This window comes from Prionailurus bengalensis, chromosome A2, assembly GCF_016509475.1.
Source record: "Prionailurus bengalensis isolate Pbe53 chromosome A2, Fcat_Pben_1.1_paternal_pri, whole genome shotgun sequence".
In the NCBI taxonomy this organism is placed as follows: domain Eukaryota; kingdom Metazoa; phylum Chordata; class Mammalia; order Carnivora; family Felidae; genus Prionailurus; species Prionailurus bengalensis.
In genome coordinates, this window is record NC_057348.1 from 91,069,304 (window position 1) to 91,087,744 (window position 18,441).

Consider the following 18,441-nt stretch of genomic DNA (forward strand, 5'->3'; position numbering starts at 1 on the left):
GAGATTTCAAATTCCATTTTCTATTTTTGTTGAAATAAACTCCACAAAACGAAAACAGAGACCAAATGAGCAGCACACAGTCAAGTACCAAATGGCACAAGGCGACGTGAACTCGCTCTAGGCTGCGAGTCGCCAGGCCCGACCTTCGTTCCGAAGCCCCCCTCCCCCCCCACAGGCTGCTCCCTCCCTGGAAGCTCCCTCTGCGGCCTGGCCTGTCTTCGGCCGGCTGGGTCGGCGATGACCGCAGGAAAACCTTGCTCCGCGACTCGGGGCGCGCCGGGCAGAGGCTGCCGCTGCCAACCAGCCGGGCCTGGCGGGAGGCTGAGTCCTAGTTCGGCCGCAGCCACCACGCCTCCAGCCTCCGGGACAGCCGACCCGTGGGCAAGGAGCGTACCTGGTGAAGGAGGAAGCTGGAGGGCTAGCGGTCCCGGCAATCTTAGTAGGCGGGAATGACCCTGGTGGAGGGCTGGGCTGGCCACCTGGGCTAACTGCATTCACTACGTTTGGTAAACAAGGAGCCACAAGGACTCCACGGTAGCGGTGTGACCCAAAGCCACCGGCGGAGAGCGGTAACCACTGGCCTGGAAGGCACAGCTATGCGGGAGGGGCGAGGGGCGGAGACTCGGCCCGTGGGGGCGGGGCGCGCAGCGCCAGGAGGCAGGCACGTGGGGGCGCGGCGCGCGGCGTGAGAGAGGGCGGGGCGCGCGTATGGGCGCCGCGGCCGCGTGACGCGTTTTCAAATCTTCAACCGCCGCAGCCCACTCGTTTGTGCTTTACCTCTTCCTCCTCCGCGCCTTGGAGCCGAACCCGGCCCCGGAAACCCGGACGGTAGACGCGGCATCTCTGCTGCGTGGGTGTGGTAGTCTGCGGAAGGGAAGAGGCGACCCGCGGATAAATCGGCCTCGACGCGCTGTGTTTTCGTGGCCGCCCGGCGCGACACTCTCCCAAACCCAGTATGTAGGTGCCGGGCGGCTGCCATGAACTCCGTAGCCATGAGGATCCACAGCAAAGGACATTTCCAGGGTATGAAGCCCCTCCCCCGCAGTCCCTTTAATCCTTCCCTCTCCTCGTGGTTCCACCTTTGATTCTCTGGAGTTCTCCCCCCGGGGGTCTCTGCTCCTTTTCTTTTATGGCTCGTGTGTCCTTCTCTGTGTCCTGAAGGAAGGCTCTGTCCAGGGCTTTGCCTCAGAAAGGGGACGGATCCCATCCAGGCCCCTCGCACTGCTTATGCTCTAGCCGCAGCCCCAGATTCCCGGTTGTGCCGTTGATTGTACAACCAGGAAACAATGTGCGGACCCGGGACCTCGCCGAACCTCGGACAGATGCTGAGACTCAGCTCAGGCCCTTTGAGGCTGCCGCCGAGCCCTCTATTTGAAAGCAGAGGTGTTCGTGCCTTTTAAGTTTCTGATTAAATTGGGTGGCTGTGGGTGGGGTTTTGGTCTTTTTGAATTTATTTATTTTTCACTCATAAAGTTGAGGGATAGTATTTGTATTTCAAATACACCTTTGCTGTTTCAGCATTATAGACAAACAGATTTTCATTTTCGATGACTTTGTATGGTAGGTGCATTGCATCCTCCCAAGGTTTTCTTTTTAATGTGCCTAGTATATGTAGTAGTACGTGTATAGGAATCTCCATCTTACGAACGGATTGTATTCTGAAAGTTAATTTTTAAGGCAATTGTTTCGATCTCAGATGCTTTCAGGGGAAATAATGAAGTGAATGGTGATTTGGGTCTTAAAATGTACCATTGAGTTCTTAATATATAGACAAACTCTATAGGAAACTAAACTTTGGCATGTTGAGGATTAGGTCATCGTGGGTAACAGGTTTCTTGTATTGGAAAGTGTTAAACATTTTAAGCCCCAATTTTGAGTGTTCAACAGAATGGCAGATGCTCCATAAATATGTGTGAGTAAATAGCTCATGGAGTTTACATCCTAAGGAGGAAAATCTTTCAAAAGGGTTTTATGTAGTTTCCACCGAAGTACATAAAAATATGAACAAGTGCATAAATATTTCCTGCAGATTCAACTTTTGGCTAGAACAATAATTATTTTACAATATCTGTGAAAATAAGTATGGTATTTTGGTTTTATATTAGGTGGTACTACAAAGAAATATGTTAAAATGCTATTGAGTGGAGGTGCCTAGCTCAGGCGGTTAAAGCCTCTGACTTTGGCTCAGGTCACCATCTCACGGTTCATGGGTTTGAGCCCAGGTTCCGGCTCTGTGCTGACATCTCAGAGCCTGGAGCCTGCTTCTCATTCTGTCTCCCTCTCTCTGCCCCTCCCCTGCTTGTGCTCTGTCTCTCTCTCTCTCTCTCTCTCTCTCTCTCTCTCTCTCTCTCTCAAAGATGAATAAACATTAAAAATGATTTTTAAAAAGTGTTATTGAGTGTTTAATTGGCGGGATTATAAAGATTTTTTTCTCCTCTGTGGTATAATGTTCTATAAGAAATAATTCTAAAATAGTAGAAATTTTTTTGTCTGTATAAAACATCTAATTCTACATTTTTTAAACAACAGGTGGAATCCAAGTCAAAAATGAAAAAAACAAATCATCTTTAAAATCTATGAAAACTGATAACAAACCAGAAAAATCCAAATATAAGCCACTAGGGGGAAAAATATTTTACATTGACTTACCTTCTGTCACCGTATCTGAAAAACTGCAAAAGGACATTCAGGATCTGGGAGGGGTAAGTCAAAACTATACATTTTGACAAAGGAATAATTTGTGACTAGTACTTTCTACTGTGAAATCGTTGAAGATACTCATTTTGGGAAACATAATCATGTAATCACCAAGCTTAAAATGTTTATGAGCTGTTTATCATCAATGAAAAATTATTTGTTTTAACCTATTGTAGCATAATAGAACTTTTAGGTTTCTGTGATTAATTGTAGAGTTCACGAAGTTTGAGAACTGTGACTCCCTTGGCCTGGTGGAACCTCTGCTTGCGTTCTCATTATTATATTGGTATGTCCTCCAGAGAGCAGCAGCTCCTTGATTGTGATTATTAGGGAGCTACATAAATCTGTCTGGACTAGCATAACAGTAAGAATGTCATTTACAGAACAAGGAAAAAAACCTCTACAAACCACAACGAGTTAAAATTAACTCTCAGTGGTAACAGTCTCAGCAGAATGAATGTCATTAAGAGAACAATTTTGGGTTAACAATTTTGAAAGCCCTCTTTCTTACCTTACGCTTTGACTAAATGATTAAATAATTAGAAAGTTTGAGGAAAATTCTAAGATTTTCTTAGGAATAAGGTTAACACTGGGCAAATTTTAGCAAGTGAGGTTAAGAAGTCATTAATTTCTTTCCTAATTCGTCCTATTTAAAAAAAGGTTTGTGCTGCACTTTGAGTTTGTTGAGGTTAATACCTTTGAATAAGCGAAAGATCCTGGCATTTCTAGAACAGAAATTTGCAGAGGAACATGTAACAAGTTTCTTGGAATTGTTTGTTGGTGTGATATTTACTTATTTATCTTTGAAAAGCTGTTCTACCTTGTTACTCATGTTATTAAAACATTGTCACATTTGTCATAGCAGTAACGTGTCATAATGACCCTATGACTGCATTGCTAAAGATCATGTCTTATAGGCCTGTCACCTTGGAATAAAGACTCCTTCGTTTTAGATAGTAAGTACTTAAGCCTCCAGGAAAGTGAAATGACTGGCCCAGTACAGGATCAGCCTAATTCCCAGACTGACATGCTACTACACTATTCTGTTCCTTTAGGAATTAATGGCTACAAAGTAGCTTTCTGGTTTAGTTTCACAGCTTTCTCAAATATGAATAACCTATTAACTTACATGATATAAATCAGTGATTTTAGACTTGTATTTTAGCAGTAGAACTCTTCAAGCAAAATCATTCGAAGTCCACAGTGTATAAAGCCAGTAAAAAGAAAACTGTTCTATATAAAACCGCACTTACGGTTAGTGCAGGGATGCTTGCTCTGCCCCCTTTCTCTCTCATTCCTACAGCAGTTCCTGAGGCACTTGCAAGAAACAAGTTTTGGATTAACTTAGCCATTTGATAATAGTTGGGTTTTATACAATTCAAATTTTATCCTAAAATGGTTTGAAGTAGACCAATGAAGTGAAGATTACATTAAGAGCATAAATTTCCAGATTTTTTCCCTCAAGCTGTGGATTTTCAACTAAACTTAATTTATTAACTTTTTTTTAATGTTTGTTTATTTTTGACAGAGAGAGAGAGACAGAGTATGAGCGGGAGAGGGGCAGAGAGAGGGAGAGAGAGGGGAAGACACAGAATCCAAAGTAGAATCTAGGTTCTAAGATGTCAATGCATAGCCCGACAAGGGCTCAAACCCACAAACTGCGAGACCATGACCTGAGCCACAGTTGGACTCTTATCCACCTGAGCCACCCAGGCGCCCCTGATTTATTAGCTTTTAAAAAAAAAATTTTTAGGGGCGCCTGGGTGGCTCAGTCGGTTAAGGGGCCGACTTCGGCTCAGGTCATGATCTTGCAGTCCGTGAGTTTGAGCCCCGCGTCGGGCCCTGTGCTGACAGCTCAGAGCCTGGAGCCTGTTTCAGATTCTGTGTCTCCCTCTCTCTGATCCTCCCCCGTTCATGCTCTGCCTCTGTCTCAAAAATAAATAAACATTAAAAAAAATAAAATAAATAAAAAAAAATTTTTATCAAGTTATGATATCTCCCCCACACTATCTTTCCAATAATTTAGTGATGTCCTGATTTCTGTTCTTAGCACTTTACCATCTCTATAATTAAAAAAAAAAACTTGGGTAATGGTCATCTTTTATGTGAACTATAAAAGAATCTTGACCTCTAGACGGTAAGAGTTTTAGGGCTCAACGTTAAGGAATATTTAGTTGAATAGATATTCCTTGAAAGGCTGATGCTTTTTAACGCATTTTTTAGGATTACTTAGACCCTTTTCATTTTGTAATTGATCTTCAGATTATTACCAGTGGTTTTTTTTCTGTACTTGTCCACTTTATGAATTTGTTTTGTCTACTCTTAATGAAAACATACCCCATTTATCTAGAGAGTACACTTCTGAGACATTCAACCACTGAAAACACAGCAGTGAAGTCTGACCTATTGGGGAAATATCTTCTGGTAGTGGCAAGGAATATAGCTGTTATAAAACCATCTAAAAAGGACATGGAACCAACCACATTTAGGCCCAGTTGGAGCCTAAATTTAAACATTTTGTGCCAAAATAAAGCAGTTGGAGAAGAACAGAGATGTAAGGACAAATGCCATATCATGAACTTTGAGGACAGAGTTCCTTATCTGATGTTCACTGTAACCTTCAGTGACTCAAAAATAAGTTTTGAGTTTACTCTTGAAAAGACCTAAATTCATTAACAGCTAATAAATTGAAGACTGATGAAACTAAATCAATTCTATAGGGCATGGTATTAAGTGTTTTGGTAGATTCAAAAATGAGTCTTAAGTCGATCCTGCCTTCAACTTCTGATCTTGGTAGAGATTACATGGGCACAATTAATTGTAACACAACATACAGTGTCAACAGGAGGGAGAAATTACTTCCAATAGAGAAATTTTGGAAGCTGTTTTGCAGACCCAATTTTAACTCTGCTTTGAAGACTGATTATAATTTGGGCATGTGCAAATTCATTACAGAATTGTTTCACTGGTGTCTTTCATATACCAACACTATTTTAGCTGCTGGGGATGCAAAAATAAGTAAGATGTACTCTACTGCGCTTAGTCTTTGGGAATATGAGACACCTAAATCATTTACAATATAGCATTGTCCGTGTCTAACAGAAATTATGTTGAAATTGCCATTAGAATACAGAGAAGAAAATGATTAACTTTGCCTTCAGAAATCATTGCACAGATAGAGTTTAACCTAAGGCTTGAAAGTCTAGTAGGAATATACCAGGTAGAGTCAACAAACTAAATAGAGGAAAGAGTATATTTGAAAAATTTTTTTAAGTTTATTCTTGAGAGAGAGGGAGACACAGAATCTGAAGCAGGTTTTAAGCTCCAACCTGTCAGCACAGCCTGACACGAGGCTGTAACTCCCAAACCGCAAGTTCATGACCTGAGCCAAAGTCAGACATTCAACCGACTGAGCCACCCAGGTACCCCTAGGAAAGAGTATGTTTAAAATATAGGGTGCCTGGGTGGCTCGGTTAAGCGTCCAACTCTTGGTTTTCAGCTCAGATCATGATCTCACGGTTCATGAGTTCAAGCCTGCTTCAGGCTCTGTGCTAACAGCCTGACACCTGCTTGGGATTCTCTCTTTCCCTCTCTCTCTGCCCCCCTCCCCTGCTCGCTTGCTCTCTCTCTCTCTAAATAAACTTAAAAAAAATGAAGCTATATGCATGTTATATGCTAAAATTAATTACCAGTGGGTCAAGGTATAAACATAAGAGCTAAAACAAAATATAAGGAAAAGTCTTCATGACATTGGATTTGGCATTGATTCCTTGGATATGAAATCAAAAGCACAGAGAATAAATGAAAAAATAGATAAATTGAACTTCATAAAAATGAAAACGTTTGTGCACAAAAGGATATTATCAAGAGGGCAAAAACGCACAAAATGGGAAGAAAAAGTATTTGCAGATCATGTACCTGGTAAGAGGTTAATATCCAGAATATATAAAGCGCTCCTGTAGCTCAACAACAAAAAACAACACAGTTAAAACATGAGTAAAGGACTAAAATAGACATTTCTGTAAAGAAGATGTACCAATGGCTAATAAGCACATGAGAAGATGCTCTACATCACTAATCATTAAGAAGATACAAATCAAAATCACAAGGAGATACCATGTCACATCCATTTGGATGGTCAGTGTCAAAAAAATAAGTTGGCAAGGATATGTGGAATTTGGAACCCTTGTGCACTGTTGGAGTTATAAAATGGTGCAACTGCGTGGAAAACAAGTTATATCCAAAAGATTTGAGAGGAGGGCCTTGAAGAGATATGTTCATAGTGGCATTCACAATAGACAAAAGGTGGAAACAACCCAAATTTTCATCAGGATCAATGGATGAACAAAATGTGGTCTCTACCTGCAATGGAATATTATTCAACCTTGAAAAGGGGTGAAATTCTTTTCCATGCCACAGTATGGATGAACCTTGAAAACACTGTCCTAAGCAAAATAACTCAAATACAAAAGAACAAGAACATGATTGCACCAGTATGAAGAATCTGGAATGGTTAAATTCATAGAAACAAAGTAGGACACAGGTTAAGAAGGGCTAGGAAGAGAAAAAAAAAAAAAATGGTGGGGGGGAGGGGCTTGCTGTTTAATGGACTCAGAATTTCAGTTTAGGATGATGGAAAAGTTCTAAAAGTGTATAGTGGTAATGGTTGTACAACATTGTAAATGTACTTAAAATACCACTGAATTGTGTACTAAAAAATAGAATAGTCAATTTTACATATACTTTATCACAATTTTTAAAAAATATATAGGAGATTGGGCTTGTTTTGAAAAATTGGAACCTCTGGCAGCACTGAAGCCACATAGTTATGAAAATGAAGAAAGCATTTGATGTGTAAATTGTGAATTTATATTCCTGCTGGCACTTGTAGGCATTTGAGTTTATAATCCCTGGAATTAATGAATGTGAATATCTTATTTACTAGTTGATGAAATGTTGCTCAGAAAAAAAGGAAATAGTGATTGACATCTAGCCACTGGTATAAGCAGCAGATTCTGCTTAATGCTTAGATGGAATTAATTCATGTTACATATTTTGCTGTTTTTATTGTTACTTCCATTTATGTTGTAAGATCCTATAGAAATTAGATACAGCTTTTTAAAATATTTTAGAAATTTTTCATTTATGGAAGTAGTTAATGATTGATAGTATTTATGTCTACTTTAATTTTCCTGTCCTTGGATGGGAATGATCTTTGATAATGTTGACATTTGGTACCTGCATTTATAAATTCAGGCATTTAAACAGTGGTTTTCAAAAATTTTAGTAGGGTAATTGTCTTTGACCTTAGACTCAAAGGGTAAAGATCCCCTCGTATACGTAAAGATGTTATAACTGATTTTGAGCTGTACTGTCCAGTATGATAGCCATCTGGCACACGTGGCTATTTAAATTTAAGTAAAGTTTAAAATTCTGTTGCTTGGTCACATGAGTTACATTTGTTACGTTTTAAGTACTCAGTAGCCAAATGTGGCAAGTTGGCTACCATATTGGACAATATGCTGGTAAAGAACATTTTCATTATTGCATTAAGTTCTACTGAACTGTAGTGCTTTAGAGGATGGACCTGAGTCACAATACCTATGTTCGAGTTCTGTTATTTACTGCTGTTGTAACCTGCAGCAAGTCACTTAACTTCTCAGTTTTCTTCTCCACAAAATGTGGATATTAGCAATATTAGGACCATGGAGTTGTTGTGGATTAAACTAATTGGGATATATAAAGTACTTAAAAATAGTATCTAGCCCATGCTGGTTGTTATTGGAACTCCCATTGTACTTGCTCAGAACTCATAGTCAGAAGAACACCTTATAAAAACCCCCAATTTACAAATTAAAAAAAAATTTTTTTAATGTGTTATTTTTTGAGAGAGATAAAAGAGTGTGAGCAGGGGAGAGGCAGAGAGAGGGAGACACAGAATCCAAAGCAGGCTTCAGACTCTCAGCTGTCAGCACAGAGCCCGATGTGGGGCTGGAACCCATCAGTCATGAGATCATAACCTGAGCCAGTTGGACCCTTAACTGACTAAGCCATCAGGCGCCCCCACAAATTATTACAATGTATCAAATTTGCATTTTATACTAAAAATATTAAACAGTCTATGGTTTATATGGCTTATTTGAAAATACTTTGGTTTCCTTTAGCGAGTTGAAGAATTTCTCAGCAAAGATATCAGTTACCTTATTTCAAATAAAAAGGAAGCTAAATTTGCACAAACGTTGGGAAGAATTTCTCCTGTACCAAGTCCAGAATCTGCATATACTGCAGAAACCACCTCACCTCATCCCAGCCATGATGGAAGTTCTTTTAAATCTCCAGATTCAGTAAGTATCTTACATTCACAAAGGCCATAGCTGGAGGATCTCATGATTTTCAAGAGACTGACAGTCGAGTTCACTTAGGTAGAATATCTACATTGTGTGTGGCTTTCCAGTCTTTTTTTTTTTTTTAATGTTTATTTTTGAGAGAGAGATAGAGTACTAGTGGGGGAGGGACAGAGAGAGGGAGACAGAGCATCCGAAGCAGGCTACAAGCTCTCAGCACAGAGCCCCAACATAGGGCTTGAACCCACAAACTGCGAGATCACGACCTGAGCTGAAGTCAGTCGCCTAACCGACTGAGTCACCCAGGCACCCCAATAAAGTTATTGTCTTAAAGTATGGTGATTTTTCTCCTAATACTTATGCAATCAGGCTCGGCTAAAATAATAGCTTTGCATTTGGGGATGACTTTTATTTTGAAGAGTAATTTACAACTAAAAGTAACAGTAGATCATTATTTAAAGAAGAAATGGAAACTTTTTGTTTGCTTCACAGCATTAGTAAGCAAACAAAGATTCTGTAGGCCAAATCCGGCCTGCCACTTGTTTTTTACAGCTTATGAGCATGGTTTTTATATCTTTAAATGCTTGGGCAAAAATCTAAAGAATATTTTGTGACAAATTTAAATTCAGATGTCATTGTACATAAAGTTTTATTGAAATACAACCAGTCCTGTTTGTTTACAAATTGAGTTTCCTATATAGGAAGTATTGGATAATTGGGGCAGATACTATATGGCCTGTAGAGCCTAAAACATGTACGATTTGTCCCTTTACAGAAAAAGTTTGCCAGTCTCTGTTTTAGTTATTTAGTTATCTCTAGCACTCTGTTGACAGTAAGTTTGAAGATTATAGTCAAGGATAAATTGTGGAAGGAGAAAAAACAAATACAAAGAAGGGGAAAAAATTCCAGGAAGGCTCATGCATTTTTTCACTTTAATGCTTTTTTGCAGGAATGAGATTATATACTAGCGAATGGTTCCAAATGAACTGTTGCTCATAGCATTTCAATTGCATCTCCAGTATTTAAAATGTGAAATACCATGTAAAGACAACATATACAATTGATATTCTTAGATCTTCATTTGAATAGGGAATTAGAATCTAAACTTAGTTTTTAATTATAGACAATTTCAGAAGAATCTAGCTATTTTATTTTTAATGTTTAATAGAATTTACTACAAAACTAACCTATGGTCTCATTTAATTGTTTAGTTGCTCTATCAAGAAAAGAAGCAAACTTTAATAGATCTTATTCCCAAGACTCTAAGGAACTCACTTTTACTGTACATTTATTGTGTTGATAGTCTGTAATACTTGTACAGATACCTTTCATTTATTTTTGATATTTTATTAAAATTTATAAATTGTATCTATTTTAGCTATTTTTAATTTTTTTCCCAATGAGGCATTATGTTATAATGTTTAATGTTTGATCCCTGGTCTTTAATAGGTGTGTTTGAGCAGAGGAAAATTATTAGTTGAAAAAGCTATCAAGGACCATGTAAGTATGAAATTTAAAAACTGACAGTATTTATTCCGTTATTAAAAATTCAAGTGGAAACGGAGATGTTCCCCAAATCTTCCTTTCCTAATTTTAAGTAGGAAAAGCGTAAATATCAGCATGTATCTTGTTTTACAAAGAACAGAATCTACTTTTCATGAAGAAACATCTCCATCTTGTGGCCTTTTAAAATATTACTGCAGACGTATGAAGCTTATGGCATTTTTGTATTTTTAAATGAAATTTCTTGAAACTGTTAATTGGAAGGCTACAGTGCGATTAATTGTGAAGTATATGGGAATATATTAAACAGGGTTGATTTTAGAAATCGCAAAATAAAAACTGGTGTACTCTTTGCCCTTGTAACTGTGTATGTTACTAAATACCCACCTCAGTGACATTAACCCTCAAATAATTTTTAAAATTTAACTCATTTAAGTTAGTAATTTTCTAGAAAAACTATCAAACCTTTTTTATTTTACAGGATTTTATTCCTTCAAATAGTATATTATCAAATGCCTTATCATGGGGAGTAAAAATTCTTCATATTGATGGTAAGGATTTTATCAATTTTTTGACAATATTTGTTAAAAGTATTAATTTGTACCCCTTGGTTCCTAACTTTAGGTAGGGAGTATTCTGATAGCAAGAGGTCCTATAATGGTAATTCTTTCACTTAAATCTAGTAGTAAGAAAATAGCAGTGCTTAACTCTAAAGATGAAAATGCTAATCTTAAACTTTTTTTTTTTAATGAAGACATTAGATACTACATTGAACAAAAGAAAAAAGAATTATATTTACTCAAGAAATCAAGCACTTCTTTAAGAGATGTGGTATGTTATTTTCCTTAATTTTTAAACTAATCACAGTGATCAAGGTTGGTTTTTATTTATCTATAAATTATTCTTGCCAAGTAGAAAATATTACTTGCCAGCAAAGGTAAGCCTTTGTACTGTTTCCATCTTTCTGTTATTTGAATAAGGTATTATGTATCATTTAACTTTAGGATTACTCCTGAGGTGAAAGTTGTCCCTGGGAGGCTGGCATAGTTGTATTTATTTTTGGTTGCTTCTTTGGCTGCTGTTGCTTTTTATTAGATACTCTTGTTCAGTTCTGAAGGAAAACATAATTAGCTTATTGCAGGAGAAGCTTCTAATATATATAATTTATTTGGTGAACATAAATAGGAAATGTGTTTACTTTTCAACTGCTCTAGATAGCATTATGACAAAATCTTCTTATGCACTGTGGCTTTCTGGCCTGAATTCACAATATTTGCTAATTGAGTGCATTAGGCATTGCAGTGTTAGACCTAATGTTTCCGTATCTTGTGTCTTCCCTTTTCAAAAACTAGCTTCCTCCTTAGAGCCTTTATACCAAATCAGGGCTTTTCCATCCTTTAAAATAAGTATAATAAAACTTACCTCTTTTGATCTCTATCCTTCCCTGATAACCATCCAATCTTTTTATCATCTAAACTCAAATCTCCACTTTCATACTTCCCATTCACTCTTTAGCCTATGAAGTATAAAACTCCAGACTGATTTTGCCAAATGGAGTTAACACTTTTTTTTTTTTTTAATGTTTATTTATTTTTGAGAGAGAGACATACACAGAGCTGTTAGCACAGAGCCTGACGTGGGGTTTGAACCCACAAGGTGTGAGATCATGACTTGAGCTGAAGTCATACGCTTAACCAGCTGAGCCACCCAGGCACCCCTGGAGTTAACACTTTTTAAAACCAGTCATATTGGTTCTGTGAGCTTTTGTTCATCTCCTTTTTAGTTTACCTGTTTTCTTCTGGAACTTATCATCTCTCATTTTTCTCACAGTTCTCATACCAGTGTATTCTTTTGTGATCTGCTTTTTCTTCGTCAATCCTTAAATGATTAAAATATAAAAGGAAAATTTTATAGAAGAGTATATGTATAAACACATGTAGACATAAATAGGCTGGCATGTTAGGGAAATTTTCTGAAATCAAATGCACCTTGATTTTTGTGTGGGAGAATGATAAATGATGAAGCAGGAAAAATTACGAAGTTCAGATAGGACCTTGCACATTGTATAAAGGAGTTAGAGTTTATTTGGAAAGGTTTGGAAAATTACTGAGATTATTAATAGGAGAATAACCTAGTTGAATAGATATGAAAGGTCTGGTTGCCAGTAAAGCATGTTTGCTGGTAATAGTAACATTTGGGACAGTGACTTTTAAACTCTTCTGAACACAGTTTTCAATAAGAAACATATTTTACATCATGAGTATTCCATATATGCATGTTATGTGCAAAGATACCTAAAGTCTTAATGAATTTTATATTTTTAATAAGTTTACATTTGTATAAGGTAGGAACAATTTGCAGAAAGTAACAAATAGTTTACTTAATACTTAATGCTTTGAATGTCTTATTTACAAGTGATAAAACAAACCTCCAAATGGCTATTTCCAAATTTTAAAAAATTATGGGTGAATATACCTTAATTGAAATATGCTAAATAGCATTAAGCTACCTTTACTGTTCTTTACAGAGTTTTTGGATGGTATATAGAAACAAATACGAAAATGTAAACTCACAAGGACATTATGGTCTCTGAATACACAAATGTATTTCTGTCTACATGCAGTGTATTTAAGTACATATCTGAAACAAGTTTCATGAAATAGTATTTACCCTTAATGTGATTTATGCCAGTATTTCAATAGTATTGTATTTTTGTTTGTAAAAAATACTAGTCACAACTCTTAAGTTGATATTAACCTGCTAATAGGTCATGGTTCATAGTTTAAAAAGTATTCAGGGATATTTTGTTTACACTTACAACCCTCAATATTCAACAGATATTCAGCCCTGTTATGGGCCCGGCACTAGGGGTTGTTGCCCTGGTGAAACAAGAAAAACAATGAAAGTGTGATAAAATAGCTGTGAAACAGATCTTTTCTCTCAAAACAAAAAGGAAAAGAATACCAAATTTATCTGTAGTCCAGGATGTATACTTGTCAGGGATTGATTGATTGATTGATTGATTGTATGTATGTAAGAAATTTTGTTTGTATATGAGAAGAAAATGTTTCTGGAAAATTTGGCTTGCCAAGTACTAAAGTTGAATGAATGCATTTTGCTCCACTATTTAAAGTGCTTGTAGTTTTTTTTCTTTTCTCGGTTTACTTGAAATTTTGGGGAGTGTGTGTGTGTGCGTGTACATGTACATATACACATACACATGTACATGAGGAATATTGGTCTTCTTTTTCTGTTTTGATGTCTTTGGTTTTAGCATCAGGGTAATTCTCTCCTCAAATGCTGGGATGTATTTCCACTTTTATTTTCTAGATGGGTTTTTGTAGAGTCAGTTTTATTTCTTAAATGTTTGGTAGAATTTACTAGTAAGGTTATCTAGGTCTGGAATTTTCTTTTGAAAATCGCCAACTATGAATTCAATTTCTTTATTAGATAAAAGAAATTCAGGTTATTTGTTCTTGAGTGTATTTTGGTGTTTGGAATTTGTACTTCTTGTCTAAGCTGTCAAATTGATGGCAAAGGTGTTTATAATATTCCCTAATTAAGCTTTTAATGTCTATGGAGTCTGAATGAGGTTTCGTCTTTCATTCCTGAGATCATTATTACATTTTTTCTTCATCAGGATAGAGTTTTATCAATTTTATTAATCTTTTCAAAGAACTAGCTTTGCTGTAAATTTTTTTTGAGCTCTGCTTTACTGCATTCCCACGCAATTTATATAGAGCTTTATATACATATATATGTGTGTGTGTGAGTATATGTATATAATATATATGTTTATGATATGCATCAAATATGTATAATATATATGGCATTTATGGATATAGTATACATACAGACACTGTTTTGGAGCAGCTGTAGGTTCATAGTAAATTTGAGTAGTAGGCAGATATTCCCACATACCCCTTGCCTCTCAGTATACACACAGCCTCCCCCGCTATCAACATCCTGCACTACAGTGGTACATTGATTATAAATTGATGAATCTTTATTGATAAGTCATCATCACTTAAAGTCCATAGTTTACGTTAGGGTTCATTCACTCTTGATGTACATTCTGTAGGTTTGCACAAATGAATAGTGACATGTATCTTCCATCACAGTATCATACAAAGTAGTTTCTCTAAAAATTCTCCGTCTATTAATCTCTCTCTCCCTCCTCGTAACTACTGATCCTTTTTCCATAGTTAGGCTTTTTCCAGAATGTCATATTTGGTATCATATAGTATGTAGCCTTTTCAGATTGGCTTCTTCAGTTAGTGATAGGCTTTTAAAGTTTCTCCATGTCTTTTCATGACTTGATAGCTTTTTTATTTTAATTGCTGAATAATTCCATTGCCTGGATTTGCAACTTTACTCGTTCACCTTCTAAAAGACATCTTGGTTGCCATGTGCAGGGTTTTGTTTGGACCTTAGTTTTCAACTCATTTGGATAAATACCAAGGAGTATAATTGCTGGATTAGATGGTAAGAGTATGTTGAATTTGGTAAGAAGCTGCCAAACTGTCTTCCAAAAGGATTCTACCATTTTACATTTCCACTAGCAATGAATGATTGCTGTTTTAATTCTTTTATGGTCAGAACACTCACTTTGTGTGATTTCAGTTCTTTCAAGTTTGTCAAGGTTTGTATCATTGTCCAGAATATAGTCTCTTAATGCAAGTTCCATGTGCACTTAAAAAGTGTATATTCTGCAATTAATAGACGGAATGTTCTTTTTTTTTTTTTAAGTTTATTTATTTTGTGAGGGGCAGAGACAGAGCAACTAGAGGAGGGACAGAGAGAGAGGAGACAGAATCCCAAGCAGTATCTGTGCTGTCAGTGCAGAGCCTGACATGAGGCTCAAACCTACAAACTGGCTCAGACCTACAGACCATGAGATCATGACCTGAGCTGAAACCAAGAGTTGATGCTTAACCAGCTGAGGCACACAGGCCACCCCAATAGGTGGAATATTCTTTAGATGTCAAATAGGTCAAATCGTATAGGTTTTCTGTATCCATACTGATTTTTTGTGTTATTCTAGCCATTACTGAAAGTGAGAGGAGTACCGAAGTTGCCAAGTATAATGTGAATTTGTGTATTTTTCCTTCCAGTTCTGTCACAATTTTTGACTCATGTATTTTGAGTCTTCTTAGATGTATACACGTATATTATTCTTATGTTTTTTTTTGTGAATAAATCTTATCATATGTCCCTCTGTCCCTATTAGTAAGTAACCTTATTGTCATATAATGTCCCTGTGTCCCTGTTAGTATTTCATGTACTGAAGTCTGTGTGTCTGAAACACTATTGCCACTTTTTTCCTTTTTTTATTATTAATTTTTTTTAACATTTATTTTAGAGCGAGAAGGAGACAGTAAGAGCGGGGGAGGGACAGAGTGAGAGGGAGGCACAGAATCTGAAGCAGGCTGCAGGCTCTGAGCTGTCAGCAAGAGCTTGATGTGGAGCTCTATCCCATGATCCGCAAGATCATGACCTGAGCAGAAGTCAGACACTTAACTGAGCTACCCAGGTGTCTCCAGCTTCCTTTTGATTAGTGTTTGCATGCTCTTTTTTATTCCTTCTCCATTTACATATCTGTGTGTTTTTTAAATGCGTTTCTAATAGATATTTGTAACTTGTCTTTTTATTAAATCTGCCAATGTCTGTCTTTTAATTGGCATGTTTTTAATGATTTCTACTTAGTAATTATCAGTATTGTTTAATTTAGGCCTAGTAAGTATACTAATGTTTTTCTCTTGGTGTTCTCTGTATTTTATTTCTCTGTTTCTCTATTTTCTGCTGCCTTTCAGATTGTTGGAAAATTTATCTCTTGGCTTTTTGACCGTATCCATTGTTTTTGTTTTTGTTTTTGTTTTGTTTTTAGTTGTTGCTTAGGATTTAAACTATACCTATGTAACTTTTCATAGTCTATTTAGAGTTAGCATTTTACCCTTCAAATAAAATGTAGAAGGCTTAAGACTTTTTGAACCCTTTTATCCTCCCAAACCAATTTTTGTGGTATATTTTGTTAGATTTGCATTTTTTGAAAAACCCACCAGTTTTACCCTTTTAGCTCGAAAAATCATATAGAGGAGAGTGTGAGAATGTTTTTATTTTGCTTTCATTCCTGTAAGATCTTTTCACTGGATAAAGAACTATGAATTAATTTTTTTTTTTTTTTCTTAATTTTAGGGGCACCTGCGTGGCTCAGTTGGTTAAGCATCCTACTCTTGATCTCAGCTCAGGTTGTGATCTCACAGTTCGGTTTGTGAGATAAGCCCCGCTTCGGCTCTGCATTGGCAGTGTAGAGCCTGCTTGAAATTCTCTCTCTGCCCTTCCCCTGCTTGTGTGCATTTGTGCACATGGTCTCTCTCTCAAAATAAATAAACTTAAAAAAATAAATAAATAAAAATTCTTTATTTTAGTACTTTTATTTATTTATTTTTTTAACGTTTATTTATTTTTGAGACAGAGACAGAGCATGAACGGGGGAGGGGCAGAGAGAGAGGGAGACACAATCAGAAGCAGGCTCCAGGCTCTGAGCCATCATCCCAGAGCCCGACGTGGGGCTCAAACTCACGGACCGCGGGATCATGACCTGAGCTGAAGTCGGATGCTTAACCGACTGAGCCACCCAGGCGCCCCTTTATTTTAGTACTTTTACAGGTGTTCTACAACTATCTTGCTTCCACGGATTTTGATGAAAAATCTGGAGTCATTCGATTGTTGTTTTCTTATATATAATGATCATTTTTCCTCTATGTACTTCCAAAATTTTTAATTTATCTTTGGTTTTCAACAGTTTGTGTTATGCCTCAGCATGGTTTACTTTGAGATGATTCTGTTTGTTGTTCACTAAGTTTCTGAAATCTATAAACTTAATGTTTGGGAAGTTTGAGCTATTTTGTTAAACTTGTTTTTCTTCATTCTGTTTCTTCTATTTCTGCATCTCCAGTAACACTAGTTTTAGACCTTTTTTTGTTAATTATAGTAGAATACAAACAAGGTGCTTATTGGGTTCCTGAGAGACTGTTCATTCCCCCGCCCACCTTTTTTTCCCTCTGTTCTAAGTAAAGATTTTTATTGATGTCTTCCAATTCTCTGACACTTCAGTGGATCATCTGTGTTTTTAAGCCCATCCAGTTAATTCCAAATCATGTATTTTTCACTTCTACATTTGATTATTTTTAAATAGTTTGTCTTTTTGCAGAGAACTTGTATTTTCCCATTCATTTTAACTGTGTTTACCCTTAAAGTCTTTCTCTGATAATTTTGACATTGGGAACATCTTGGGGTTGGCATCTGATTGTCTTTTTCCCTCAAGAATTGATCATGTTTTTACTGATACTTAATATGTCAAATAATTTTTGATTTATATTAAATATTGCAAATTTATGTTGTATAGACTTCCAGAGCTATTACAGTACTCTGGAGAATGCTGATTTTGTTGCTGTCGTGATTGGGGGTTTTGTGTGTAATTGTCTTAGCAAACATTTGTCAAGTTTGGTTCAAACTATCAGTTCTGTCTCAATTTCTGTACATAGCACTTCCAGTCTCCGTTTTGGTTTTCAAAGATTTGTATGCAGCTGTTTGTTCTGCACATGTATCACTTATAGGTTAGTCAAAGGCTTGGGCAGTGTTTAAATCTTAGTTCTATTTTCAAAGCCTTGAAGTTAAGCCTAACACCTATTTTGGATATATATAGGTAATTAGGGATCCCTTTCTCCAACTTGCTACTTTCTGCAGTCTACCCTTCACTCTCTAGCCTACAATGGCCCTTTCCCTTGTTCTTATGTTTAGAAAGTCAGGATTTCTCAATTTTAGTTGCCTATGGCACCTACAACTGCAGTTTGGTAACTGGAATCCACCCTGAGGTAGAACTGTGGGAGAAAAG

At 36.9% G+C, this 18,441-nt stretch overlaps 2 protein-coding genes across 5 annotated transcripts in view; one reads left to right on the forward strand and one right to left on the reverse strand.

Annotated features, from left to right (window-relative positions):
• SLC25A40 (solute carrier family 25 member 40) overlaps positions 1-617 on the reverse strand; it is a 54,259-nt gene extending 53,642 nt beyond the window's left edge. The window contains exon 1 of one of the 2 annotated variants that reach the window (XR_006298486.1): positions 395-610. The gene's annotated coding sequence lies outside the window, so the exon portion shown is untranslated. Of the gene's footprint in view, positions 1-394 lie in introns of both variants that reach the window. The other variant, XM_043588764.1, reaches the window with a different exon arrangement.
• Positions 618-693: 76 nt separating this feature from the next.
• Positions 694-18,441, forward strand: part of DBF4 (DBF4 zinc finger) — a 30,905-nt gene continuing 13,157 nt past the window's right edge. Inside the window, exons 1-6 of one of the 3 annotated variants that reach the window (XM_043588766.1) lie at positions 694-1,023; positions 2,530-2,702; positions 8,862-9,041; positions 10,491-10,541; positions 11,026-11,095; positions 11,299-11,375. In XM_043588766.1, coding sequence (XP_043444701.1) covers positions 978-1,023; positions 2,530-2,702; positions 8,862-9,041; positions 10,491-10,541; positions 11,026-11,095; positions 11,299-11,375 — 597 coding nt within the window. In that variant the 5' untranslated portion in view covers positions 694-977. Of the gene's footprint in view, positions 1,024-2,529; positions 2,703-8,861; positions 9,042-10,215; positions 10,324-10,490; positions 10,542-11,025; positions 11,096-11,298; positions 11,376-18,441 lie in introns of those variants that run through there. The other 2 variants (XM_043588765.1, XM_043588767.1) reach the window with 2 other exon arrangements.